This window comes from Squalius cephalus (genome assembly GCF_949319135.1).
Source record: "Squalius cephalus genome assembly, chromosome: 5".
Taxonomy (NCBI): domain Eukaryota; kingdom Metazoa; phylum Chordata; class Actinopteri; order Cypriniformes; family Leuciscidae; genus Squalius; species Squalius cephalus.
Window position 1 is genome coordinate 23754995 of NC_137126.1, and position 27451 is coordinate 23782445.

The 27451-nt window shown below is 37.5% G+C and overlaps 3 protein-coding genes across 3 annotated transcripts in view; 1 reads left to right on the plus strand and 2 right to left on the minus strand.

The window, feature by feature from the left end:
• The first annotated feature begins 2971 nt into the window (after nt 1-2971).
• fbp2 (fructose-1,6-bisphosphatase 2) lies at nt 2972-13061 on the plus strand. The gene is made up of 7 exons (XM_079870953.1): nt 2972-3297; nt 4211-4373; nt 5958-6050; nt 6629-6769; nt 7643-7780; nt 9184-9303; nt 12032-13061. Exons 1-7 carry the CDS (start codon nt 3125-3127, stop codon nt 12218-12220), a joined length of 1017 nt encoding a protein of 338 aa, XP_079727079.1. The 5' UTR covers nt 2972-3124; the 3' UTR covers nt 12221-13061.
• Nucleotides 13062-13282: 221 nt separating this feature from the next.
• Nucleotides 13283-17307, minus strand: ctsla (cathepsin La). The gene is made up of 8 exons (XM_079870952.1): nt 17179-17307; nt 15734-15869; nt 15511-15633; nt 15269-15421; nt 14327-14551; nt 14063-14231; nt 13828-13945; nt 13283-13742 (listed from the first exon to the last, which is right to left on the minus strand). Exons 1-8 carry the CDS (start codon nt 17268-17270, stop codon nt 13643-13645), a joined length of 1116 nt encoding a protein of 371 aa, XP_079727078.1. The 5' UTR covers nt 17271-17307; the 3' UTR covers nt 13283-13642.
• Nucleotides 17308-19535: 2228 nt separating this feature from the next.
• dapk1 (death-associated protein kinase 1) overlaps nt 19536-27451 on the minus strand; it is a 71207-nt gene continuing 63291 nt past the window's right edge. The window contains exons 21-26 of the mRNA XM_079871420.1: nt 26599-26784; nt 26067-26264; nt 24968-25106; nt 24619-24739; nt 23648-23836; nt 19536-22113 (exon numbers count right to left, since the gene is read on the minus strand). Of these exons, the coding sequence (XP_079727546.1) occupies nt 20845-22113; nt 23648-23836; nt 24619-24739; nt 24968-25106; nt 26067-26264; nt 26599-26784 (2102 nt within the window). The 3' untranslated portion in view covers nt 19536-20844. The remainder of the gene's footprint in view (nt 22114-23647; nt 23837-24618; nt 24740-24967; nt 25107-26066; nt 26265-26598; nt 26785-27451) is intronic.

Below are 27451 nucleotides of genomic sequence, written 5' to 3' on the forward strand. Positions count from 1 at the left end.
AAAAAAAAAAAAAAATCACTTTAACCAGTAGATGGCTGCAGAGCTCTAAAAGTACGAAACGTTTCAAACTAAAAGACATCTTTTCACAAGTTTTTCCAGTTAGATTCATATCTACATATAATGAAATCACAATTATAACAATAAAAGTTACTTTTTGTCAAAGTTTAGCAGTTTTTGTACTGAAAGAAAATCAGTTTTTCAATAATGTTACATTATGATTAGAATCAAACCTGATCAGGATGTTACAAAGAGAAAAGTTGGAGTTTTTAGAGTTTAAGAAAAAATCTCTGGTAGCCGAGGCACTCCTTAATTAAAATGTCTTTATTGAAAAAATGACATGTCCTAACTGGACGACTTTAAAATGCCCACGCGTAGCGGCATGGGGCCTTCTTCAGGGCCCTGAAGAAGGCCCCATGCCGCTACGCGTGGGCATTTTAAAGTCGTCCAGTTAGGACATGTCATTTTTTCAATAAAGACATTTTAATTAAGGAGTGCCTCGGCTACCAGAGATTTTTTCTCCACACTGCACCTTAGATGTTCTACCTTGGACCGAAGAGCACCCAAATCAAACTTAAAAGGAATTGAGCACGCCATCCATCCTGAATCAAAACAGTTTTTAGAGTTTATCATTTATTTCAAACATCTGTTTTTCATATAATTCTACAAATGTAAAGTGTGCCACTTTATTTCTGTCTATGTGTGTTCTGTGTTGTTTCTGATTTTGAGGATGAATTTTGTCCATTGATCAAATTCATTTGACTCTAATCATAATATAACATTACTGAAAAACAGAATTTTTTTTTCAGTACAAAAAATGCCTAAACTTTGACAAAAAGTAACTATTATTATTATAATTGTGATTTCATAATATGTAGATATAATACAACTGGAAAAACTTGTGAAAAGATGTCTTTCAGTAAGTCAAAAAGCAAATAGCAAATAGTGGTGCTCTGCAGCCATCTACTGGTTAAAGTGATAATTTGTTACTTTTAAAACAGCATTTTCCAAAAGATGGGCAAAAATCTTACACTAAACCATGTCAAATTATCCATGTTATCCCCATGAATGAAAGTTAGAAATGTGGGTCAAAAAGACCCTGAACAGCGCACAATGGTTAAGGCAAATGGATTTGTTGTTTGTTGTGTTTTCATATTCAAGAGATTATAAGCTAGATGCAGTTTTTTTGGGTCTGCATCAAATGTTCTTCGACTTTTATACATAATGAATTTATTTATGAATAAAGATTGATCTGTTGAAAGCAGTTATTTTGAGATAAATGCCAAATGTTCTCCTCCTATTCATATTTTACATTGAGGGGGTGCATACAACATATTTGCCCACCGGCAACTATAGTTGCCGCACATTCAAATATGATTTTCAAGAAAGAAAAAAAAAAAACCTGGGGAAAATAAATGCAGAACATGTTCACATAGGACACTATTAACAGGATTATATGCATGAAACCATTCAGAAAAATTTGGGCACAAATGGGTTAAGGTAAAGATGGTGACATCAGATGAATGGTTCTATTAAGCAAAGATTTTAGCTCAGGGTTTCAGCCAGTTCCTCTACTCTTTATAAGTCAAATGAGCCAGATTACTGAGAGACTCTCACCTTTTGTCTTTAATGGCTCTTGGAGCCTCTTCCCATTCTTTGAATGGTTATGCTGATTGGATTAGGACTGTTGACACTCTAGAGTATGGGGCGGGTTGCTATAACTGTATACATTCTGACAAATATCGGTAGTGCTGATATTAGCAGTCTGCAGTGCGCTTCAGAAACCCTCCACCTCCCCCAGCTCCACCTGTATAGATCTGCTACGGGGGTTAATTCATATATGTTACATATGCAGCAGCAAGTCTTACATGCTCACAGCAATGTCTGTGAATGTATTGGCAGTAGCAAGTCTCTGTACTTGCTCTGCAGCAGCATAGCAGATCTATTCCGCCAAGACCAAATATATTAAAACTGACAATCTCTCTGAGAGTTATCATGACAGAATGTCATGGTGACTTTAACGTATGTTGATGTTTTAATTGCGTTTCAGTAAGCCTCTGAGAACACCTTAATATTATTTGTGAATGAAAAATGCTGTTTCCTTTATAATACTCAATGTATTCCTATATAAACAGAGATTTAAATACAAGACTGTACAAGAAGTCCAAGCAACCAAATGAAGAGCAGATGACCTTTTCTGTAAAGGCCAGTAGGTGCATAGAGCCCAGCTGACATTTGAGACACATTTTGGGGTGTTGCTCTACATGACCTTGGTCAAAAAACATATGCATGCAAATCTGTTCATTTCAAGATGTTAATGATAATTATTTGTAGCATAGTGCAGTATAAAACTAAATTTGTGGACAGAAATGTTTGCCTGTGTTCAGTGATTTCTCCTGTGTTGGAGCCCACATCTTTTCTGGAAGGTTCTGATCCTAATGAGTTTATTATTTTGGGCTCTGTAGCAAAGAAAGCACCCACATTTAAGGCAATAAGAGCATGAGGCAATGCTTGTTTGGAAATATGTCTTCCAAATCTGTTGAATATGGAGAGCGACGTCTATAGCAGTGCTTAAATATATTGCGTAAACAGTGCTTGTTGAGGATTACGATTTAAATTAAGTCCTCGGAAAGCATGTTAATTGCACTTTTCAGTGCTGTGAATCAAATATAAAATGCTGTTTATCCATTTTCTTTAAATGTGTTTGATGTGTTTAGTCACAGTTCTAGGTTTGACTTTGAGTTATTGGGACACATTTCCATATAAATAAATACACAGTTTTATTAATGCGATCCATTTAACAGACCTCCGGTGTTCATTAAGACACGATTGTCATAAACACTCATGAGCTTTGATTTGTGACCCATGACCTTATAACCCCTGAGTATATGTCATGTGACAACAGTGAACATAAATAATTAGCTGAGAGCCAAGGGACGTGCTTTATAAGTTAGGCTCTTTGAGCTCTGGCTCTACTAGCATTCAGACTATACTACTGTCACTTGATCTGCTTCACCAATATAACCTTGGCCTTCTTCCACTCACTGTGTGTGTAAAATAGACTGCCTAGAGTCTCTTCAGTTAGTCTCTGCCTGTCCAACTGCAGCAACTCTCGGATACTGTAAGAATGTCGGATCAGTCGGTCTTTGATGTGGACGTATGGACCCTCACTCGCTTCGTGATGGAGAAGGGGCGGAAGGTGAAGGGGGCCACCGGAGAACTCACACAGCTCATTAATTCCTTGTTAACTGCTATTAAAGCTATTTCATCTGCTGTCAGGAAAGCTGGACTCAATCATCTGTAAGTTTCACTGAATTATTTTGCATTATGAGAATGAATATGTTTTACTCTGTGTTGTGAACACATTCTTTGACTGTACGAAGCAGAAGAGGGTGAAACCGATTCAAAATGCGAGGACAAATAGATAGACTAGTTATGGTTTTTGAGACTATTTAAAGTTAGTTCTAGTAAAAGAACTGTAAAGTTACAGTGTATGGTTAGTTAAACAACAAACTAGGTTGCTTTTTATTTTACAGCAGGTGCATTAGATACTAAACCTGAACCTATGTAGTTGTAGTTTACTGGGTACTTTCTACTGGTTACAGTAGAAAGTACCCAGTAATAGGTAACTACATGGGTTAAGGTTAGGTTTAGGGGTAGGTTCAGGGTTAGTTTCTAGTTATTACCCAGTTTGAATAATGTGTCATTATTAAGTCAACATTAAACATCAACGATAACTCAGACGATGCTGAAGAAAGAACTAAGAGAAACTGAGGGCTTAAATACACAGGGAAGGTAATCAATGAAACAAAGAACAGGTGTGAAATGCAATCAGAAACCATGGCAACAAATAATGATCAAGAGCTCAGGCAAACAGCGACAGCAGAACAGAACATGACCGTTGCCATGACACGCGGAACAGGACTAAAAAATAAAAGTGCTACCATAAATCCATTTTAGTAGTTTGTAATGTAGTTGTCTTTGTAAATAAATAATAATAATAATAATAATAATATCATTATAATAATCCTAATAATTATGAAATAATATAAATGATCTATTGCATGTGAGGTTGTTCATTTCTCATTTACTAATATGTAATTCTCGTGACAGCATTATTTAGGAATAAGGGATTGCCACCATTTACTATTTTGGGATCTGAACCTCAGTATCTACTTTTTAATAATATTATGTTCTGTTTCACTGAACACAGTCAAGGTCTTGCCGGGCAGGTGAACGTCACAGGCGATGATCAGAAGAAGTTGGATGTGCTTTCCAATGATCTGGTCATCAATATGCTGCATGCCTCTTATGGCACCTGTTTGATGGTTTCTGAGGAGAACGAGAATGTCATCTACACACCTGCTGAGAAAAGAGTATGAGCTTTGTGATATACAGTGCTATGCATAAGTTTAGACACCCATGCTAAAGTTGACTAAAAAGAGGAATAAAAAATCATCGTTTGGAAATTGAACTTAATGCCTTAATTAAAAAAATTAGGAAAAATCCAACCTTTAAGGACACCAATTTTCTTTGTGAATGAATAATGTATCGTAAATAAATAAATGTTCTTCCTTAAAATACAGGGTGCATAAGTCTGGACACCCCTATGTTAAATTCCCATAGAGGCAGGCAGATTTTTATTTTTAAAGGCCAGTTACTTCATGTATTTTAATATTTAACTATTTTAATTCCAAAGGCCAAGGGAACATTATCAGGATGCATATTATCCTGGATCCATGAAGTAACTGGCCTTTAAAAATAAAAATCTGCCTGCCTCTATGGGAATTTAACATAGGGCTGTCCAAACTTATGCACCCTGTATTTTAAGGAAGAACATTTATTTATTTACGATACATTATTCATTCACAAAGAAAATTGGTGTCCTTAAAGGTTGGATTTTTCCTAATTTTTTTAATTAAGGCATTAAGTTCAATTTCCAAAAGATGATTTTTTATTCCTCTTTTTAGTCAACTTTAGCATGGGTGTCTAAACTTATGCATAGCACTGTAAGTCTTGTTTATGAATATATATATATATATTACTGTTCAACACTGGTAATTATTTACTCACTCTCATGTTGTTCCAAACCTGTAGGATGTTTTTCTATCCACAAAAAATGTTAGGTAGAAGGTTTATGCTGCTCTTTTCATTGACATGCCATATTTGGATGTGAACGTATACAGAGAGATATTTTCATTGGTTTAACTTAAGAAAATCTGAAATTGTATCGTATTGAATATAATGGTGCTTTTGCAATTTTTTTGAGCTTGACAGGCTCTTGCCTTTCCTTTTGTGTTCAAAGAAGAAAGAAAGTTGCCTAATACAGGTTTAAAACAACATGAGAGTGAGTAAACGAAGACAAAATATATATTGTGAACTATTCCTTTAACACCTGATACCACCAAAGGTAGAAAGAATAGAATGTATATAAATTGGAGTTGTTATTTCAGCGATAAACTCTGGTCAAACATGTAGCCTAAATATTAGTGTGCTTATGATAAAATGATACTGCTACTCTTTGGAAACATTGTTATGAGAGACAAAAGAGAATAATCTAGCTCAGAATGTGTTGTTTACAACTTTTACAACGTCTCAAAATAACTCAAAACAACAACAACAATTCATAAAAAATCAAATAAGACATTATCAAAATAGTTAGAATGGGATAAAATATGATTAGTTTCCATCACATATCCAATTGGCAATGTTAAATAATGGGGGGAAACTTTAATAGTTCGGTAAAATAAAATTGGATGTCTGTACTAATTAAATAAATAAACCCTTAGAAATGTCTGTGTGGTTTCAATAGTTATGGCTGCTATGTAAACTAGGCTATTTGTCAGTCTAATGTACCCTGTGTTCATGCATATTTGTTGGGAGTTCATTCATATAATTACCACATGAGGTCGCCGTCTCATTTCGCATGCATACTCAGTTCAGGCTGCTGTTTGTCACAGGGAAAGTATATAGTCTGTTTTGATCCTCTGGATGGCTCCTCCAACATTGACTGTTTGGCCCCCATAGGCACCATCTTTGCCATCTACAAAAGGGTGAGTGAGTGTTTGTATTGCATCTGTTGACTGCAAGATTGAAGTTTTGGAGTTGCATAATGTGCATTTGGTGTACTTTTTGATGCATGCGAGAAATCCATAAGCAAATGCAATAAATAAATAAATAATAGAATGTAAGCTTTAATTCTGTCATGTGGTGTGCGAGATGGATTGGTTTGATGTTTGGTGTTCTTGTGCTACTCTCTCATGCAGATTGACGAGGTATGCTGACTGCATTTGACCCTGCCTGATGACAAATATTGGCTAAGCATGAATTCAATATAACTTTAAATAGATTTTATTAAGTGCACTAGAATGTAACGAATAACAACGGCACAGCGTTGTCTGTTATTTAAAGTTTGTTATGTTTTATTATAATGTTTTCTTACTACGAATCGTTAAAAATTACACTTCACGTAGAACTGCAGTAACAAACTCTAGGTGGTGGGTTTGTTAGTTAACGTGCATGTATGTACAATTTTATTTGCTTTAACAATCCATTTAATCACGATGAGCTTAAATTCACTGTTTTGTCTTTGGGGACAGACCGTTGATTCAGTTGTTTTTTCCTGTTTCAGGTCTCAGACGGAGAACCGACTATCAAGGACGCCCTACAGCCGGGCAATCAGATCGTGTGTGCGGGTTACGCGCTTTACGGCAGCGCCACGGTAGTGGCTATCAGTACAGGAACTGGAGTTGACTTCTTCATGCTGGATCCAGTAGGCTACGCACAAAAACGTTCAATCTGCTGAAATGACAGACTAATGATGAATAATAATGCCAGGACTTTAATAAATAAATATGAAAAGTATGCTGTTCTGAAATCATAGTTTTATGGCCATGTCGGCTAGCCTAGTTCAAGGTACTAAAATAAAAAATGAAATTAAAATGTTGTCATTATTTAATTACCATCAAGTTGTTGTTGTTACCATCAATGAGTTTCTTTTTTCTGTTGAACACAAAATAATATATTTTAAAGAATGTTGGTAACCAGGCAGTTGATGGCACCCATTGACTTCTATGGTATTTTTTTCCTACTATGGAAGTCAATGGGGTCCATCAACTGTCTGGTTACCGACATTCTCCAAAATATTTTATTTTGTGGTCAACAGAAGAAATAAACTCATTCAGGTTGTGAACAACTTGAGGGTGAGTAAATGATGATAGAATTTTTATTTTTTGGGTGAACTATCCCTTTAAAGGCACACCAAATGATTTAAGTGAATCATTTACAGCTTAACGACTATTATGAGCAAAGTAAGCAGACACCGAACATAATATTGTCTTAAAAAGAAAAATAGTTATGTAGTAAACTGTGAAACTTTTTTTATGCTTATATAATATGTTACTGAAAGTTGTTTCACTTCTCTTTTTATGGTTTAACATCTTTAGAGGTTTTTTTAAAAACATTAAGAGCACTTCTTTTTTCAATTTCGGATAAAAGTCTGGAATAGTTTGTGGCTGTAGTGAACTAGTTTTGATTCCTCATCTTAGGCTAATGTATTTTTAGGTTTTTTACAGCATACAGTATAGTACGGTGTCATTGTGAAACATGAGCTCAATATTATTTTTTTTATGTTCCTTTTCTTCAGGCAATTGGAGAATTCATTCTGACAGACAGAAATGTGAAGATCAAGAAAAAGGGGAAGATTTACAGTATCAACGAGGGCTATGCTAAGTACTTTGAGCCTGCAGTCAATGAGTACATAAAGCACAAGAAATACCCAGAGGTGGGTTCCCTACAGAGACATACATAGCCAAAGAATGTTGCTTTGTCTTTTTAGATTATTTTAGGAAAGTCTTATTGTTGCTAGCCAAGATTTTTTGAGTGAGTCTGCAAGACCACAGCACAAATCAACCGTTGAGTGCATATGGTGATTTGCTGTGTACAAAACATCATGTGAAAGAGCTGTACGTACTCACATGCTCATGACATGTTGCGACAGAACAGAAAATGTTGCTTAGCTGGCCTTAAGATCACTTGGTTTAAAACAAAGTGAGTCTGAATAATGCTTGCTGACTGATCACAGCTTGCATGACTGCATTGCCGTGCTTAGCATCAGCTGATGTTTACACACGTTACATCTGCTGGAAAGTGATGAGTGACTTCCTTTGCAGAGTTTTGTTCTTTTTTTCTGACCTGGAACATAGACTCAGCATATGTAACTGATTTGAGAGCGACTGCGTGCAGTGAGTGATCATAAAATATGCTGAGTATGAATTTTCTGTGGGTCAGCTAGTTAATTATTAATATACTTTTTTTTTTCTGAATAGATGTGAGATCTTGTGTTTCCAGGAATACATGTTTTTGTTTCTTCATTTTAAGATCATCTTAAGCAGTCTGATGGTGATAAAGAACAAGTAAACAAGAAATAGATCAAATACTGCATTACGAAATGGGAAACTTGCTAATCACGTTCATTATGTTATCAACTCTGGCATGTTTTATGTGGAATATCATGTTGTTTTCGTAGAAGTGTTGTCAGAAACATGCTATCTCGTGAAGTATTGATTTGTCTGTTGTGTCTGTCATTGCTTGAAGTGGGGCTGGCTAAGGGAACACGCTTCCACCTCTTAAAATACAAATTTAAAGCCAAATATTACAACTTTATGTAGCTTCTTTTTGTTGTTTTACTGCTCACATCTTTCTAAAGGAAGAGGGATTTCATTTGGTGACAGATGTGTGGGTTACACTCTATTTTAATGTGTCCTTGTTACAGTGTAATTATACAAATACAAACTGAGAAATATGAATTACCAACATGTACTTACTATATAATTAGGATTAGGAGTAGGGTTTGGTTTAGGGTTAGTTGCTGTTTTATAGTAAGTACATGTAAGGTGTGTAACAGAGACAATGTAAAATAAAGTGTCACTGATGTGTTTTAGCTGTCCAGCTGGGTTTGAGTTTCCTGGAACTTCTCACACTACTTCCTACTTTCCTATCCTCTTTTACTGAAGCACTTGTGACCTTTTGTTCCCGACAATTTTTGTTTAGATTGTGTGCAGACTGTGGTGCAAGTTGAAATTATTTTCAGTTTATTCAAAAATCCAAGCCTAGAATGATAGATATGAAGAAAGTTTGAGTTTTTGATCCTGATTTTATATGTGATGAAATGTAATTGTCTCACAGGATGGTAGTGCCCCGTATGGTGCCAGGTATGTTGGGTCGATGGTGTCTGATATACACCGTACCATCGCTTATGGCGGCATATTCATGTACCCAGCCAATGAGAAGAGTCCAAAAGGAAAGGTGAGCTCACATGTTTTAAGATATTCAGGTCAAACTGGAAACTGGTCATATAAATCACATCAGGTGATAGCGATATAATAAATAATGAGTATGATGTCAGGTTAGTCTTATGGTTGTGTCCAGTGTTATGTATTATGTATTATAGCATTTATTATTATTATGTTATTTTTATATTTTCAGTTTATTTATTATTTTTTTTAGTAACATTATGTGCTGTTGTGATTTTGATTATTTTTTAAGTATTTCTATTTGGCTTTCATTTTTATTTTGGTTTTAGTATTTTTAGTATATTTTATTTTAGTTTGTTGCCAAGGCAACATTTCTCATTTTTTCAATTCAAGTTTTTTTTAGATTACATTTTCATCTAACATATTTATTTATTTATTTAACTTTATTTTAATAGAATATTGCAGCTGTGACGTCCTTGGCCAGGGTTTTCCTATTGGTTTTTATAATGGGTTTTTTCAGTTTATGAGAAACATAAAGTCTGTGGTAAACATAACTTGACGATTTACGTTTTACCACAGATCTTATATTACTCATAAACTGAAAAACCCCATCATAAAAAACCATAGGAATATCCAGAGGGAACCACTGGCCAATTAGTCTTCTGGGTTTTGACGTCACAGCTGCAATAATCTATTAAAATGAAGTACACCAAAAGATTTTTAAAATCGTATAAGCATAATTTAAAATGTGAGAGACCAAAAACATGACGATAAAAAAATCATAGATACAACACTATTGTTCCTATAGTGTGTGGAGTGCCGCGATGTGACCAAGACAGCACAGCACACACTAAGGCTGCCTCCAAAATCGCATACTCTCTTGAGTAGGTACTTATTTTGAATAATTAATTAATCCACGATCGCTTAAAAAGTATGTACTATACAGTATGAATGTGTGCGGCATGAATGTAATTCTGACTACATTCAGCATGTTGTCATTATCACGTGACCTACCAGCGTCAGTTACATTGCTTCTCCGCCATTCATAAACCCTCTCCCGTGGCCTTATGGAATAGTAAAGTCTCCATCGTATGCACACTTCAGAATCTTGCCGGAAGTAGGTCACCCAGGGCACTTTTTGCTTCCTCTTTTATGAGTACTGTGAAATCGGGAAATACTTCTTTTGTTACATACTGTTTTATACTATATAGTAGGGAAGTATGTAATTTCGGATGCAGCCTAACAGATTCCCTTCACAAACAGAGTCCTGACTGTGAGCACAAGAAATCTCGCAAAACCTCTACTGGTCAAACTTGACTTTAGAGTAGACAAACATGGTGGACGACAGAAAAAGAAGAAACTGCGATAACAGACCTTATTCACACCAGCGCCATCTTTGATTTTTAATGGGAATGAAAGCGAGGGTGTGAGGGATAGACATGCATCTCGTCAGTGGGTTGCACTGCTATTTAATGTGTTTTTGGATTGTCGAAACACTGCAAAAATATCTTTCCAAGACATTTCAGTAGAGAAAATGATGTGATCTGGGAGCTTTATACAGCTTTTAAAGCGAATGCCATTGAAAACACGTCAAGTCTATTCCTCACAGCCTCGCTTTCACACCTATCATGGCGCTGCTCTGAATAAGGTCTATAGCAGGGTTCACCAATCTCGGTCCTGGAGGGCCGATGTCCTTCAGAGTTTAGCTCCAACCCCAATCAAACACACCTGAACCAGCTAATCAAGGTCTCACTAGGCATACTAGAAACTTTCAAACAGGTGTGCTGGAGCTGGTTGGAGCTAAACTCTGCAGGACAGCGGCCCTCCAGGACCGAGATTGGTGAACCCTGGTCTATAGTGTTTGGACTGCTTATTGTTCGCTGGGAAAAAATAAAAAGTTTCGGATGATGTCGTGGAGACTTCCATCACCTCACTTTCTGATTGGGTATCGTTTTGTTCCACGTGACAATCTAAATAGTGCATGGTGTTTCCTCGGGGTTCCCCTCACACAACAGGATTTCTGACTCGTAAATATTCAACGTTGGATATTTGCAATTTGAGATTGGTGCGGGCCCCAATGATCTACCAAGCAGATTCAATCACTTCTAACACATATCACACCACAGGAAAATCTGATAAGATAATCTGTAGAACCATCAAGATAATCAGGACTTCACCCAGGATTGACGGAGGGGAGAACTGGGCCTAAAATCGGCCTGATTATCTTGTAGTGTGTGGCTGCCTTTAGTCTTCCGTGGTTTTGCCTGCATCACTCTATTAACAATATTTATGTATTAATTCTAGCTTTAGTTAGCAGACTAGGTCAATCTATCATAAGTTACACTGTAAATGACTTGATGGTTTACAGCAGGTGCAGGGCAGGTCGTATTCCGATAACAGATAACCTCTCATTTGAGGTTGAAGAGCTGTGTCATTCCTGACAATGGCAGTGCTCAAACACACAGCATAAGCCTAAGCTGGAGCAAATACACACTATTGCATGAAAGCAGTGACCCAGATATAGTATCTGCAGTTCACGCTGCTTTTCAAGAAATTCCACTGTATTAACTTTTATAAGCATTTACACAATCCAGTTTCTCTGTTCTACATAGATAAGACTAAAATGAATCCATAAAACATACTCAGTGACCCAAATTGAAACATACCGGGTTCAAACTTGGAGGTAAAACTAGGATACATCTTCACGGTTTAGACCCTTTGAAAAATAACTTGGATCGTCAGCGTTATGTAACTTCATTTTTGTGTTTCATGCTCTCCAGCTGAGGTTGCTGTACGAGTGTAACCCCATAGCCTTCCTGATCGAGCAGGCCGGAGGCATCGCCACGACAGGCACCCAGCGCGTCCTGGATATTATCCCCGAGGGACTGCACCAGAGAGCGCCCTTTGTGGCGGGCTCTCCAGATGATGTGGAGGAGTACTTGTCCTTTGTCAAGAAACAGAAAAAGTAGAGATTTCGGTTGTGATTTGATCCATTGAAAATCACATGCCATCGAGTTAGCATGCAAAATATCACAGTAGCTTTTTTTTAAATTGTAGAAACAATGCTTTTGTAAACAGAATCACATTAAATTTCCTGTATTTAAAATCATTTTTTTCTTTCCTTATTTCACTTTTCTGTTCAGATTTGTTCTTCTACCCCTTTCGCAATCTGTCTTTCTTCCTCACTTATTTTATGCGAACATAATGTGCCTTCAGTAATGTGTTGTTTGTTAGCGTTTACACCCTCTGGTTCTAACAAACCCCTCCCTACTAGTACAAGAGCCAAAACCCAGTAATCTCCACCCCACAAGTCTTAGTTTGCTGGTCATGATGACGGCCCATGCAATGGCAAAATGCCAAGAGATAAACAAATAGGACACATTGAGCAAACGAATGTTAATGTTCACCTCTCCTGAAGATCAGAACACAATACAGTGAAGAAGAAATCGATTGTGACATAGTATGTCTGGAAAACCTTTTTTTTTTTAAACTCTCATGAACATGACTTACTGCTTAGGTTTAAGTTTAAGAAAGCAGTACTGAAAACCAGTACCATTCAATCATAACCAACTAACTTCCTGTTTGAATAGGCTTAGTTACACTAGTTTGGATTTTCTGTTTGCTAATCAAGTCAACAAAATGTCACAGTGAGGTGATAGTAATACATTTGTTTTGCAAATGATATGTAAATCTACAGCAAAATATACACTATCATTCAAAAGTTTAGAATTTTTTTGGAAAAAAGTATCCTATCCTCACCAAGGCTGCATTTATTTGATCAGAAATACAGTGACATATTCCAATTTAAAATATGTTTTCGATGTAATGTATTCTTGTGTTGGTAAAGCTGAATTTTCAGCATCATTACTCCAGTCTTCAGTGTCACATGATCCTTCAGAAATCATTCTAATATGATGATTTGGTGCTCATGAAAAAATTATTTTGAACAGTAGTGTATGCTCTTATGGGCAATAATATGTTTTTAAATTCTATATATAAAACTACTGGAAGAATGTAAATCCAAGCGGAAACAGTTCCAATTTTAAAAGTTTAATTGATCATACAGAGAGTAGAAATAAAAAAAAAAACACATTTGTACATTTCAACTTAAACTAAAGAACATGTATTTACATTGAGGCAAAAATCAACTAAATCAATGCGATTAAAATGACCACAAAAAAAAACAATTGCATAAAGTCCCTAAAACAGTGTCACACAATGCCTAGAGCTTGAGGTTTCTCTCTCACAGTCTCATTCAGGCTGTGATACACAGTCCCCTATGTTAGGCGACTCCTTTTTTACTACATTAGTGGATTTCAGTGAACCACTCAAGTACCCGAGACACTAATGTGGCCTTCTGGTACAATGTCTTGATTCGAGAGGTATCTTCCTTAGACAAGAGGGTAGCTAGCTGCTGTAGCAATGCCACAGTGGTTGTGTCGGTCCTTTGCCATTAAGATATATCCTTTATCACCCCAGTTCTCACTCCAGCTAGAATACAGAAAAGGTACATTGGGTTAAAAACACTGGCCATTCATGGTTTTAAATGAATGTACAGTATAAATGACCTTCTTACCTGTTCTTGACAATCCAGTACTTCTTGCCATCAACATCCTCACCCTCAAAACCATAACCAACGGCAAGAACGCCGTGATCTAGCTCCTCGCTGCTGCATTCTTTATCATAGTAGATGCCTATAACAAGAGGTATACATCCGTTAGTTCACATCAACAGGCTTCTCCTTCACTAAATTGTCATAATGTAATTGTCATTTAGTAGGCTTAACAACTAGTGGTGAGCAATATGCACACCTGATTGGTAGAACTGGAAAGACTCGTGTCCCGCGTCAATAGCCACTGACACCGGCCCCACAGAGGCTATAGCTTTCATCAGAGCGTGTTCCTTTCCACTGGGAATGTCAACGAATCCCGTGTCATTGGCTGCACTGTATTTGGGATCGTAATGGCAGGGCTGATCGTCCTGAAAACATTTGTAAAATAAAGCATGTATGTTATGGTAATCTTTTATGTAATTAATCAGAAGATTTCAGAAGAATAAAAAGTTATGTAACTTACAGTTCCCAAGTAGGGGTAGGACTCCTCTGAGTCCAGACCGCTTTGGTCCTTGACGTACTGGAAGGCCTGGTCCATGAGGCCTCCGTTACAGCCCTCATTGCCTTCAGGACGGGAGCAGTCCACCAGGTTCTGCTCACTCAGAGACACCAGTTTTCCAGTCTTCCTGAACATCTGACCCTCCATGGCTCCGGTAGTGCTGAAGGCCCAGCAAGAACCGCACTCACCCTGAAAATACCACATTTGAAAATGTTTTAGACCAGCGATTCTTAAGCAGGGGGCCGGGGGCCATAAGGATCAAGATATTTCTTATTTTGGTATCCCATTTTATTTCTTCAAAGAACCACTGTCTTGAAAAACCTGGATATATGAAGAGGCCTAATTTCAAAGATGTGAATTTTAGACCAGGAAAAGTCATGTGAATTAATAAACCATGGGTATTTTTTAATAACTGCTACTAGTCACTAGTAATACCAAGCTCTAAAATATTTTGTGTAGAAATGGCAAATAAAAATAAAACTTCAGGAAAAGTTACTGCGAGTTAACTGAAATTTAGAAATGTAATTATTATAATTTATTTATTTAGTTAGTTTAAATACAATTGTTTTAGTTACTTTTTATTTATAGAAACGACGAATGTGCATACATTAAAATGAGTTTTGAATATTGTTGTGCACAATGGGGGGTGCCTTGGTTAAAAAGTTTAGTAGTTTATTGAATAGGCCTAACAGATGTAAATGGTGTATATGGTTTATTTATGACATGTTTTCTCTGTGATTACCCGAAAACACAACTATAATCTTTCACACACATCATATAGATCTAATTTTCAAAGTGGTCAGACCAGTTTTTTTAGTTTTTTTTTTTTTAGTTTAAATAAGAGCCGTGACTCATATTCCATTGTATATAATTTCTAGCTAGTTAAGATAAAGGCAGCTATCCCACCTGATCTTTCACAGGAGTCACATATCCCTTTTCTCTCCAGTCCAACTTATTTGGGACCTCCAGGAAGTTGGGTTCCATGAAGAGGGATCCAGTGAATCGCCTCTCCTTCTTTTGCTTGAAGCCATTCATCACCTGCCTGAACTCCTCATGAGTCTGTAGATATAGAATAGATTGATTTATGCTGAAGGAATTTCAAAAATCAGTATGCATATGCCTCAAATAAACATCTTTTGCAGTCTTACCATGTCACCAAAGTGGTTCATTCCGAGTCTGTACGTGTGTTTGCCCATGGAGTGTTCGAGATTGTGCATTTCGATCTTATTCAAGTTTTTCTCCCAGACCATTCGCCTCCACCCCTCCTCCTTCTGTGTTGAAAGAGATAACACTGAGTTCCACATCTTGCTCCGTTTTCAACTTGTTCATGTACACTTAAAGCCAGCAATCTCTCTTCAAAGTAACACTCACTTCATGGTATTTTTTACTGTGCCAGTTCTTCCACAGCTCCCAATGGTCATCCAACTGCTTGTCCAGAGTTGGAGCAGCAAATACTGCACTGAGGCACAACGTGAACGCTGCCAAATACACCCTCATGATCAAAACACTGCGGGGGGGAAACAACAACAGGTCAGACATGTTGCAACAAGTGACCATGAACTGTTTTATTCCATGTAAAGATATTAAACTTAAACATGTACACGGTATTGTTCTTTTTTACCACCCTTTTAGTCCGAATATTTTAGGCACAAATATTCAGGATCTAATATGGAACCGACTACCCATTTCTTTGGTAGATCATAATTATAACATAAAAAGTCATGATTACGAGATAAAAAGTCATGATTACGAGATAAAAAAAATCTAAATTGTGGAAATATAAGACCTTTTAAGTCGACTTTTAACTAGGCTATGTGATTCCAAATTTTAATTAGCCTACGTTACGTAAGTCAGAATTCCAATTTTTTTTATTTTTTTTTTTACTTATGCGGCTGAAATAAGAATTTTTGTAATTAATATGCTCTTAAGTGCTGAATAAAGCTATTTAAAATGGTTACGTTACATATATAATGTTACGCAAGACATTGCTGAAACGGCTTGAAATCTCAAGCCAAATATTCAATCATCTCACTGCTGTATAATTAGGCCTAACGTTAAACCTGTATGCATATTTAAAAGAACAGGCGTATTTTTCCACAGTGTCGTGAGATCAGATTACTGCCACGATATATTTGTTTACATCGTGTAACGAACCAACAGCAGGCAGATGTAGTCAACCTTGTTATGAATAATAAAAGCGAGTGGACGCGTAAATTAAAAAGACAAACCTAACGTTACCTAACGTTATGCCGCCGAACAGAAACGAATCTATATCGGTAACGTTAACGTTATATGACTGTATATCTTCCAAAATATATATATTTGTTCTCAGCACGGGCCTCCGGACAGACACACACACTGGTCTCTAGAGACAGAAGAGAATACGGTGTTCCTAACAGCAGTCACGGGATCTGGGCGGGTGGGTTGCAGCCCAGTTTCTCAGGAAAAGAAAACAAAGAGCGAAACCAGGCCACGGAAATCGAAAAAGAAACTATTGGAACAATTTGAAAGAAATGGCCATAGCAAAAAGCGCTATGCTTTACCCATCTAACGTTAGGCTATTAGGCGAAGGTATAACCGCGTGTCGAATACAGTTCTAAAGAAGAATGTATTTTGTATATTAAGTTACAGTTCATAAGAATGTATCAGCAACAGAGCGACCTAACAAGCTCGATTCTTTTCTGTAACGTTATAAACCTAAAACAAAACAAAGATGTATACAATTTGCACTAAACGGTCCATATTGACGGTTTTTAAAAATAAATAAATGTTAAACAACAAAAAATTTCAGAAAGCTTTAAAAACTCCTGACTCACCCTGTCGTCCTGAATCCAGAAGAAAATATTTTTTTTTCACAGACGGGCCACAAGTTTATAGCGCATCTGAAGGCAAATTCCTCATTTCTCATTGGTCGAGACTCTTGCCTATAGATCTTTTGATCCCGCCCCTGTGAACACGTCAGAGCATGTGACCCACCAGCACGTGATGAATTCCCGACAGATTATGATCTTACTCATGGAGGAAAAACAATGTTGTTTCTAAAGAAACAACACGAATAAGATTAAAAAAATTGGGTTACACTTTATTTGACAGGGTTCCTGTTACATATGTTACATGTACTTACCATAGTAATAACAGTAAATTATGCATAATTACATTCAACCAACCCTCAACCAAATCCCCCTAACCCTATGTACATGTAGTTCATTAATATCACTAAGTACTTAAATATATAATTACACTGTAACAATGACACCTTAAAATAAATTGTAACTCAAAATTGTTATACCTATTCAGTTGTTTAACCTATTATTAATCAGTCAGTAGTGCTTTTGCCTCCTAAGTGTTCAAAGACAAGTTCTTACACAGCATGAAATCTATTACAGTTGATTGAAAAATGTTAGAAGTAAATACCAAACCAAGATTCTAACAGCTGACAAGATCATTTGTAGATAAATAGATTTCAAACTTTATATACTAAATTATAAAAGATCATAAAACAAAAGGGACTCTATTTTAATAGGCAGTCTTACATTTTCACTATAAAACCACTATAAAATGCATTTAACTTCATCACCCATGCTCACTCACACATCGAGAACACAAAGACCAGTGTATTGGATTTACTATCAGTATGTCTATGTGAGGACGTCAGTGCAGGTTATCTAGTGCCATAACTTGACTCTGTGGCAACATTCCACATCGTTTACATTGATGCAAAGCTTTGAGGCAGGCCAGAATTAGAGTCCTGCTGAATCTACATAACAACAAAGGGGGGAAAATACTGATTAATGGATCGTCTGTCACAAGTAGTGCACAATAGCTGTGGATGGGATGGGAAGATTGCTCAGTTATCACTTAAGCCTATCAACAAACCTCTTAAAGCAATGATCAAAAAGGAGTAGTCAAAAGAAATACCATTGATCAAGTGTGAGCAACATACAAGCCAAACATGACTCTCTGTGTTAGATTAGTAATTACATTTAATTTTTTTAAAGTCAACTACAGTCTATTGGTATAGATGGTTCAGAACCTTTAACATCCATGGATAAAGATTCTTAAAAAGAAACCCGCTTTTGGAACCTTTATTTTCAAGAGTGTGTAACAGAAACAGAGCTGTAAAAAAAAAACAAAAAAAAAAAAACAGGAAAGCTTCAATATGTTATGTTGAAATATGGGGTGGCAATTCCGTTTGCTGAATAATGCAAGCTCTGTCCTGCCACACACTATGACTCCACAAAAAAAACAAAAAAACAAGCACATGACTGATTATTCATCATGCAATCATTATCATTTTCAATTCATTTTAGTGGGCCCTGCTTCTCACTGTTGATCTGAAGGCCTCAGTGGGGAGAGTACACACAAAAGCCATTTTACACAGAATTTACTGGAGGGGACTTGAGAAAACTTTAAAATACATGGGACTGTTTCTGGGACAGGCTTATTAGCATATTGCATAATTTATACCAAGTACTCAGCCATTTTGTAGGGGAAGACTTCCTGTCCTTGCAATTTCCATGACAATCTCATTCCTTCAAATATTTTCTCTCAGTTTCTCAGCTAGTGTTTATTATTTAGTGTTTTATTATTTGCTCTCATATAACTACGGATATTTCTCTGTTTTCACATCATATCTTTTCTTTGTACCGTGCCCTTGAGTTGGGGTGCTTCATAAATAAAATGTATTATTGTTATTATCCTATAAATCTTTTTCAAACAGCGAAATGTAAATCTAAATTTGTCGTTGTGTTTTCGGAATTACTACTCAGCCACCATACAAAATAATGCATAAACAACACTATACAAATATTTTTCAAAAAGAACATTGATGAGAGTCATTGAGTAAACAATTTATTATATAAAAAAGTAGTACACTGTAAAGTTGAAGGAAGTATTAAGGACATGGCATTCAGAGACATGCGAACATAATATAAATAGAGACATAATGTGAAGGTCTTGTGCAAAGAGATGACTGTACAAGTCTTAAATACACCAGGATAAATTTCCCTCTGATGTACCCTGTTAAAGTCTTAAGAGGGGAAATCATGAACCTAGACCACAGCTAAACAGAGAAAGCGCTCCATAATACATGGACTTAAATCACAATATAAAAATGTGCCGTTTGGAATGAGAGAACAAAATATGCCAGATTCCCTTTTTAAAATGTCTGTGATTTTCAGCCTGCAAGGGGAATGATGAAGGGTTGGAGGAAAGACCTGTTCCAAAATATAATATGGAACAGTCCTCGGTTTTTTTTTTTTTTTTTTAGACATTAAAAACATGATGAAACTGCAACTGTCCCATTTAAAGGAGAGCAAAAAAGTCCTAGCATGTGTTTAGATGTAACAGAAAGTCTTTGCTGCCATCTACAGTTTTCAAGTTGTCACTTCATTTGTCTCCAGTATACCTCAACCAGACAGGTATTCGATGCAAATGTCGACATATTTTAATCCTCCAGTGTAAAGAATACACGACTACGTGTTGAAAATAAGTTTGTCTTAAACACTCAACAACAGTGTAATAGTGTGAAACAGATAATATTGATATAACAGCTGAACAATTGCAACAAAGATCATGCTTATCAATACACTGAAGCAGACACCATTTTTCTAAAAAAAAAAAAAAAAAAAATTAAATCTTGTTTGTCATGTAAGTGCCTCGATTATTTCATCATTTCCATTTGATAGGTAGTTAGAACTGTAATATTTCTCAAAAGTGAATGTGACAAGTGTAAGTGTTAATAGGACAAATGTGAAGGATTTTCGAAACCAGGTTTTAAAATAATTTACCATGTACTTTTGCTTTTAAAGGAATGTTTAGTATGTTGGTTTGTGCTTCATCAGTCAAATACAATCCTGTCTGAAAAATGATGCCTTTTAGTTGCGATAAGAAACATTCAGGTAGTAAATGTAAACTACACAATTTTCTCTGTCGTAGAACAAGCATAAATCTATTGTTGCGTAATAGATATGTTCATTAAAAGCTTCATAAGACAGGTAAACACTGAAGCACTTGCAGAGGTGCACATCTGATTTTAAAATCTACAATGGCTCTTTGTCAACAGTTCGCTTTCTTCAAGGCACTCAATAGCTTGAGTCATTTATTAAATGTTGCCAAGCACTTAGTGATCTATCATTCGGTCATCAAATTTAGTGTAATTCCCCTATAACAGCTGTCTGATTATATAGAAGTAAATAGCAAACTGCGGATTCATTCAATTAGGACATTTTGAGAAAGGCCTTCTACAGTTTCACCTTGGGAATGTGAGACAGCCTATAAAAGATTTGCAGGGGGAAAAAAGTTACATAGGCACCTTTTGAGAGACACCAAGGATGAACATTCAGAAATCGCAAAGGGCAACAAAATGGACATGAACAGAGTATCTGATTCAAATACTTCAGTCTCAGGACCAGCTGGGAGTTTGATATTTAACACCACTCTGCCGGATAATTGCACGTTTCTCTATAGACACCAGTGACGTCCTAACGAGAGATCACGGAACTGATGGAGTTGTAGGACGTGCCGCCTCCATTACACACCGGGCTGTAGGGCTCCGGTGGGGTGCCCAGAATCTCCGGGTTGACCCGGAACACTGGCGCAGCTCTAAGGAGGAAATCCGCCGCGTCCCGACGGCCAAGTTCTCGCAGCTTAGCGAGCAAAATGCCTATGGTTGACTCGGGTCGTTGGCTCCACTCTTGCAGGAGCGTGGCTGTGGGGCTGACAAGGGAAAAGGGGTCTGCAGGCGGTGTCCCGTTGGTGCCAGAACTGTATTTAGCAGCGAGCTCGCTAAGGCCCAAGTTCATGGCAAGCAGGCACCAGTCCTTTCCGAGGGCATCGGGTGGGTCCAGCAGGCGGCAGAGCTTGCGTCGAGCCAGGTGACTGACTTCCGCCACGGGCACTTCCCCACCAAGACTGCCCTGTTTGTAGACGTGGGTGCAACCTAATGCTACGATACTGACGAAGCTCTCGCGATAGCCACCCATGGTGTTCGACAGCGCGTTCTCGCCTCGAGCCTGAGCGCGGAAAAAGTCCCTCGGTTGGTAGAGCATGACAGGGCCGTGGTGTTCCCGCAGCTGCTGAGGGCTTAGATAATGTCGTGCGGTGAGCAAACCGGGTAATGTAGCGGCTAGGAGACCCTCGGCCATGCCGCACAATGTGTCCAGCAAAGCATAGCAACGTCCGGAATCTGCGTCAGGTCCTCGTAACTGTACCTCCACGCCCTGCCCGTGGTTCACAAGCAGAACCAGAGCCTCAGCACCACCGAGTCCGACCCGAGCTCCACCGCTCCACAACCTCACATCCTCGGCCTCGGCCTCAGGCTTCTGTTGCCGGCCCCACCGGCATAAGTTCACTTGGAACTTGTGGAAAAGTCCACAAGGGAATGGCGCCAAGTGCTCCGCAGGGACCACGCGCACTCCACCGTAAAGCAAAGTGTCCTCACCTTCGATGTCTTCCTCATCAGTCCAGGTGTGCTGTAGGCCACCCGTGCGTATCAGGGCGGGAATGTCCACCATCCCCGGGTTGGCTAAATCACGGGCACATACGTCCATGGCGTCGAGCACCTGGAGAAGTTCATCGATGTCCCCTTCGCTGACAAGGTTTTGGAGTTCTTCCACACGGTAGCGGCCTCGGTAGTGGTGGATCGCTTTGGGGGTTTCAATTGAGAGAAGCTTGCCAAGCACGTTACTACAAAGCCAGCGAGGATCTAACAGGACAACATCCTGGACAGTCTCACTCTGCATGATGTTAATCTAGAGCAAAAAAGGGAATAAACATTATTTTGTGCAGGGAAATGGGTGATTCTGATTGTCATTTAAAGGTCTGTTCACATTAAGGTGAATATTCAGTGCAATTACATTTTTTTTAATGTAGGGATGTTCTAAACTGTTTTCTACTGCACCACAAAGAGAACCAATAAGATTCACACTTTTGGTCACATGCTCAGAGCCGCTGAAGTTACATAAACCTACAACTCGGTGGTGCTCACGAACAGACTATTTTGCTAAGTGCCAGTGCACAGCAGAGGGAGAATTTGGAACCAGCTCTCTATACTCTTGTATTTGGTATTGTTTGATAAACACCACAGTGAATAAAAAAAATCTGATCGGCTATTTGAAAACATGTAAATACAGTTTCTGAAAAGCGAGTGTCAAAAACAAAGTTGCATACCGTTTTGTGACTGCTTTTCTAAAAGCACCACCTACTGTTAGTCAGTGAATCTGCATTTTCATTTAGCCAATCAGGTGTTTTTATGCATTAGTCGGAACAGACATATCACAAGCAAAAATTAGACCAAATATTTGTGTTGGTGTGAACAAGCCTTTAGGTGGCTTCCATAACAGTTCAGCAGATGTGTTGATCCACATTTAGGAGAGAAAAGTCACTTTCTCAATGATTTTTTTTTCTTCAAATAAATGTGATGATATACTGTATCATCACAAATCATCAGTAGATATATCAGTATATCAGTTATAAGTGCAGAATTTAGGTCTATTCATCACACAGAGCTATTGCATGCATTTGAAAGACTAGGAATAAGGTAAACACATTGTATGGAAAACTTTTAAGAAACTCAAAGAGTGATTTTTGACATTTGGAGCTTGATAGCTCAAGATTGCAATGTATTTTCATTATGTACAAAGAGTGGCCAGTAAAAAAAAAGAAAGAAAGTCACACAGGCTGACATGAATTGTCATCTTTTCATCTTTGGGTGAATTATTCTTTGAAGAGATATGACATAACAGATTTTAAAGGGGGGGGGGGGGGGGGGGGGGGGTTAGACACAATGGATCTGAAGTCCAATAAAAAGAGCATCTTATGTAAGTAAATGTTAATAAAGCTGAATCACAGCTTGGCATTTTAGCCCATCAACATAAAAAATTCCCTAAAATGTGTTTAAGTGTTGCTGCTCATAACACAAATGACTAATATTGATGAGAATGACTCATTCACCTGCCCTCTCTATCGGTGAAGCTGATGTTGTAATGGTTGTGGGTGGTCAATAGACTGACAAAGCCCTTACTCAGTTGCTGACGCCCACCAACTCATTTGGACCCACAAAAAAAAACATGTTTGTAGATGTTCTGTATTGTAGACTTTGGTGGTTTGAATGTGGCATTAATAGCGGGGGCGTGTGCGATAGTATAACAGAATGCATGAAAATAATCATTTTATTTAATGATACAGTGCAACCACCTAAAATACACTTTATACCTACAGCAATATACCCATAATTCAAACATGCATACATATCATCTGCTCATCATCACACACACACACACACACCTCTCCTATGCTGTGAAGTTGTGAAGCCAGTTCCCGCAGATCCTCTTCGCTGGCTAGAGGGTTGATTTGTTCTTGCACATCCACAACAAACTGTTGCCATGACATCAGCTGGTTTGGCCCATTCAGTTTCCGCCAGGAAGGCAGAGTGGACAACAGCTTCTCTGACAGCTGAGTCATCGGCCTGCAGGTCTGTCAAAACGAGAGATATAGAAAAGCAATTTTTACATTTCTGAATGTATTTGTCAAAGGGGTTGTCAAGTTGGTTCAGAGTGGTTCTTAACATGTTCATGTTCCTGTGCAGTTGCTAGGGTGTTTTGAGTGGTTGCTCGGTAGTTACTTTTTAGCCCAAGACAAACGAGTGGGTCTTTAATATTCTCACCTCAAAATATTGTACAAATGTAAGTTTAAAGAGTATTTTCCCCACTAACCGAAAATAGGAGCAATAGTAGAAACCACCACTGATAAATGAACACCAAGCTTCCTCAACACATATTGTACTAAATATTTCATAAATAAATACTGTACTAAATACTTCTTGAAATAGATTTTATTCCTTTATAATATACTGCACTGTACACAAAGATCCATTCCAGACACAATATAATGGCAGATGAGAAAGAAATGGTAAAAGGTACGTGTAGGAGTGAGAGAAAGATAGAGATGTAGGAGGAAGGATCTGAGTGTCAGTGTTTGATATTGTGTATTTCTGAGAGAAAACTGTGGTGGTTATTTGACATGGTAAAGAGAAGCGAGCCTCATTATTGAGATCAGACTATCAGAAAACATGACATATAATCAGAATTGCTGGAAACATTTTTATAGAAATCAAAAGCACCCAAAAGAGCAACATCTTTAGAAAGCTCCATGTCTTTTTCATTATTAATGTGAATCATCAGTGTTAAAACAGGGGGGTTTCAGATGGTTTAATATGAATGTGCTGGGATGTCCAAAAGAGTGGAGAACGATCTTACAGAGATGATGGTGTTGCGGAGCTCTAACAGAAGGTTTCTCAGCAGCTTCATGTCTTTGGAGTTGGACGCTCCTGCATCCATGACAAAGAGCTTCTCAGCAATCTGCAGATCATTCCCAAACCTGATCAAAAAGAATCAGTATAATACTCAATTTAATAGAAACAAAGCACATTCAAGGCTGAGTAGATCTACTCAATTGATCATTTTGGCTTATAATGATGTTCTATCTACCAAATCACTATAATCAGTAGGATTTAATCCATGCTCCATGATAAAAGGATCACTCTGCCAAATATTGTCCTTGTAGGTCTCATAGATCCAAACCGACAGTTTATATTGATTTAATCACCTGTTTCTGACTTCCCTAAGTAGAGATCTCTCCTTGTCATAGCTGAACTCTCCCCCAAACGATCGGGGCAGATTCACAATGTCACCATGTGTGGCCACCAGCACCACACGCAGTGGATTCCTGATCTTCCCTCCAAAGGCTGCGGACACAACAGAGCACCAGTCTTATGATCTGTTCTGAACATCTTTAACCTCAATGCATCATTTTAACTCATAATTCCATAGACCATAGACAAAGAACTGGATTCCTAGATTTAGACTGATGCACTGATTCTAATGAAGTCTCTTTTCGGCATTATCCATAACACAATGGAAGTGCCTGATACAGTACTTCACAAATTCATCAAGTCACTACAGTGCAAGCAAAGGCAAGTCAGGCTGAAATTACCAGAGAGAGTTTGAGAGGGACAAGAATGAGAAAACTACAAACAGCATCAACAGAATGGAGAACAGTGAAACAGTGATTCATGGACAACAAAACTGCATGCGCAAGCTCATTACCTTGTTAGTTTAGTACAAATAATAATATTTTAAATATGAATGTGTTAAAGTAACTATATTGGAGAATTGGTTCAAACCAACTAAAGCAACATTAACAAGTTGCTTTTAACTTGACAGAGCATTTAAAAAAATATGGTGCACATGGTGTGAAAAACAGCAAGACATTATGCAACGGCTAAAACATCCATCTAGCGGTTTTTGTAGCTTACTAATATCACAAATGTTATTCGACTTATTATCGAAATGCGAATTTCAACAGTATGGGTGGGCAGAGACGGATGAATAAAACTGAGCCTTAACAAAAATGCAATAAATGCAGATATGTTACGGTGTAATTGCATGACTTCCATGAAAAACATCAAGCCAATTAGTCACATAAAGTCTATAAGTCTATACAACTCATAAAAACTACTAAGGTAACTAAGTTACTAACCAAGTATACAATATGAATTTTAATCCAGATTTTTTTTTATAACTTTTTCCTAAGACCTCTTAATCAGAGACTTCTAAGCAATAACGTAATTATTGTTATGGGAATCCTTCTAAAAATGAGGAGGAAAAAAATCCATTCATTGCAGACTGTAGTCCCACACACATACCGATGTTGTCCTCTGGCAGCGTGAGAGCCTTTAGGCAGTTGAGCCAGAATGTGACCTGGTTGAGTTGAGTCTCATAAGGCTCCTCCAGACTGAATAAGACCAGATGAATCGCTGTGGCGTCATTTGCAGCGAAGTAGTCATATGAGCAGTAGTAGACGGGATTACCAGAGAACTCCCATATACAGAATTCTCCAACACCTGAAAACACACCCATACACCAATAAAATATAATACAATTCATAAAATAAAAAATATAAGAATCACGTGACACTGAAGACTGGAGTAATGGCTGCTGAAAATTCAATCACAGGAATAAATTACATAGTAAAATATGTTAAAATAGAAAAAAAAATAGCTTTAAAAATATATATATTTCACAATTTTTACTGTATTTTTTAATCATAAAATACAGCCTTGGTGAGCATAAGAGACATCTTTCAAAAACATTAAAAAATATATTCAGTTTATTATATAACTACATAATCTAAGAGATTTAAAATAGTTAAAAAACATTAAAAAACTTGACTTTCACCATTGACATTGGTGTTCTGGATGTCGATGGCTTTGGTGGCGGTGTCGTCAGCCGTGGAGAGGGCGTTATGAACAGGACTGAAGACCTCCAACACTCCTTTAGTCAAACTGGGCTCAAACATCATACTGCGGCTACGCACACTTACATTCTCACAGCCTGGGTACAGGTTAGAGATACTGACAGACACTACAGGCACACAACACACACACAGGGAAGCAAAAAGATAGGAAGACTGTAAACTACATTGAATTTTATGAGACTCTTTTTAATTTATAACAATAAATACAATACGTATATATTTGTAAATGAAGGCTAAATTTGGCCTATTATTTGAGGGTTTATAATTTTTTTTAATTTGAATAATTTCATGACCTGTGGAAACCCACCACAGGGGGGAGCTCTTTGCTAAAGTCCTTATTCCAGCTTTCCCAGTGTTGACAGGGAAATAAATATAGTAAAAAAACATACTGAAGCTTTTTAAGGAGAAAAAATGATCTTCATAGTAAGGGAAATGTTGCTTAGTTGGTTAAAGATATGGGCTGGTAATGGAAAAATATTGTATGTTTAAACCCCACAATGGATGATCCATTATCACCACATATTGTATGCAATATTTAAAAAGTAAAAAAAAAAAACAAATCCTGACAAAACCACAGAGGTGCAGAGCCATTTTTAGTTTGGAGAAATAACACGAGAGTCAGATGACTCAAAACTCTTTTTTTATACCCTACAAATGTGTTAGTCGCACTGCGCTGCACACGTCTCGCACGATCAATGCCTTCCACTGAACTCTGGTTCTTGCTAAAAACTTTTCTCACAGAAACCCTGAGACACCTTCCTCAGTTTGGCTGAG

What these genes read in the sequence shown, in the direction of transcription:
- fbp2 (XM_079870953.1), top strand. Translation starts at nt 3,125, where the DNA reads ATGTCGGATCAGTCGGTCTTTGATGTGGACGTATGGACCCTCACTCGC. An exon ending in TCTTTGCCATCTACAAAAGG is followed by an intron (nt 6,051 to 6,628) that starts GTGAGTGAGTGT and finishes TTCCTGTTTCAG; the next exon opens with GTCTCAGACGGAGAACCGAC. An exon ending in ACTTCTTCATGCTGGATCCA is followed by an intron (nt 6,770 to 7,642) that starts GTAGGCTACGCA and finishes CCTTTTCTTCAG; the next exon opens with GCAATTGGAGAATTCATTCT.
- ctsla (XM_079870952.1), bottom strand. Translation starts at nt 17,270, where the DNA reads ATGAGAAATGAGGAATTTGCCTTCAGATGCGCTATAAACTTGTGGCCC. An exon ending in TCTGGATTCAGGACGACAGG is followed by an intron (nt 15,870 to 17,178) that starts GTGAGTCAGGAG and finishes TCCCCCCCGCAG; the next exon opens with TGTTTTGATCATGAGGGTGT. An exon ending in TACTGGATTGTCAAGAACAG is followed by an intron (nt 13,743 to 13,827) that starts GTAAGAAGGTCA and finishes TCTGTATTCTAG; the next exon opens with CTGGAGTGAGAACTGGGGTG.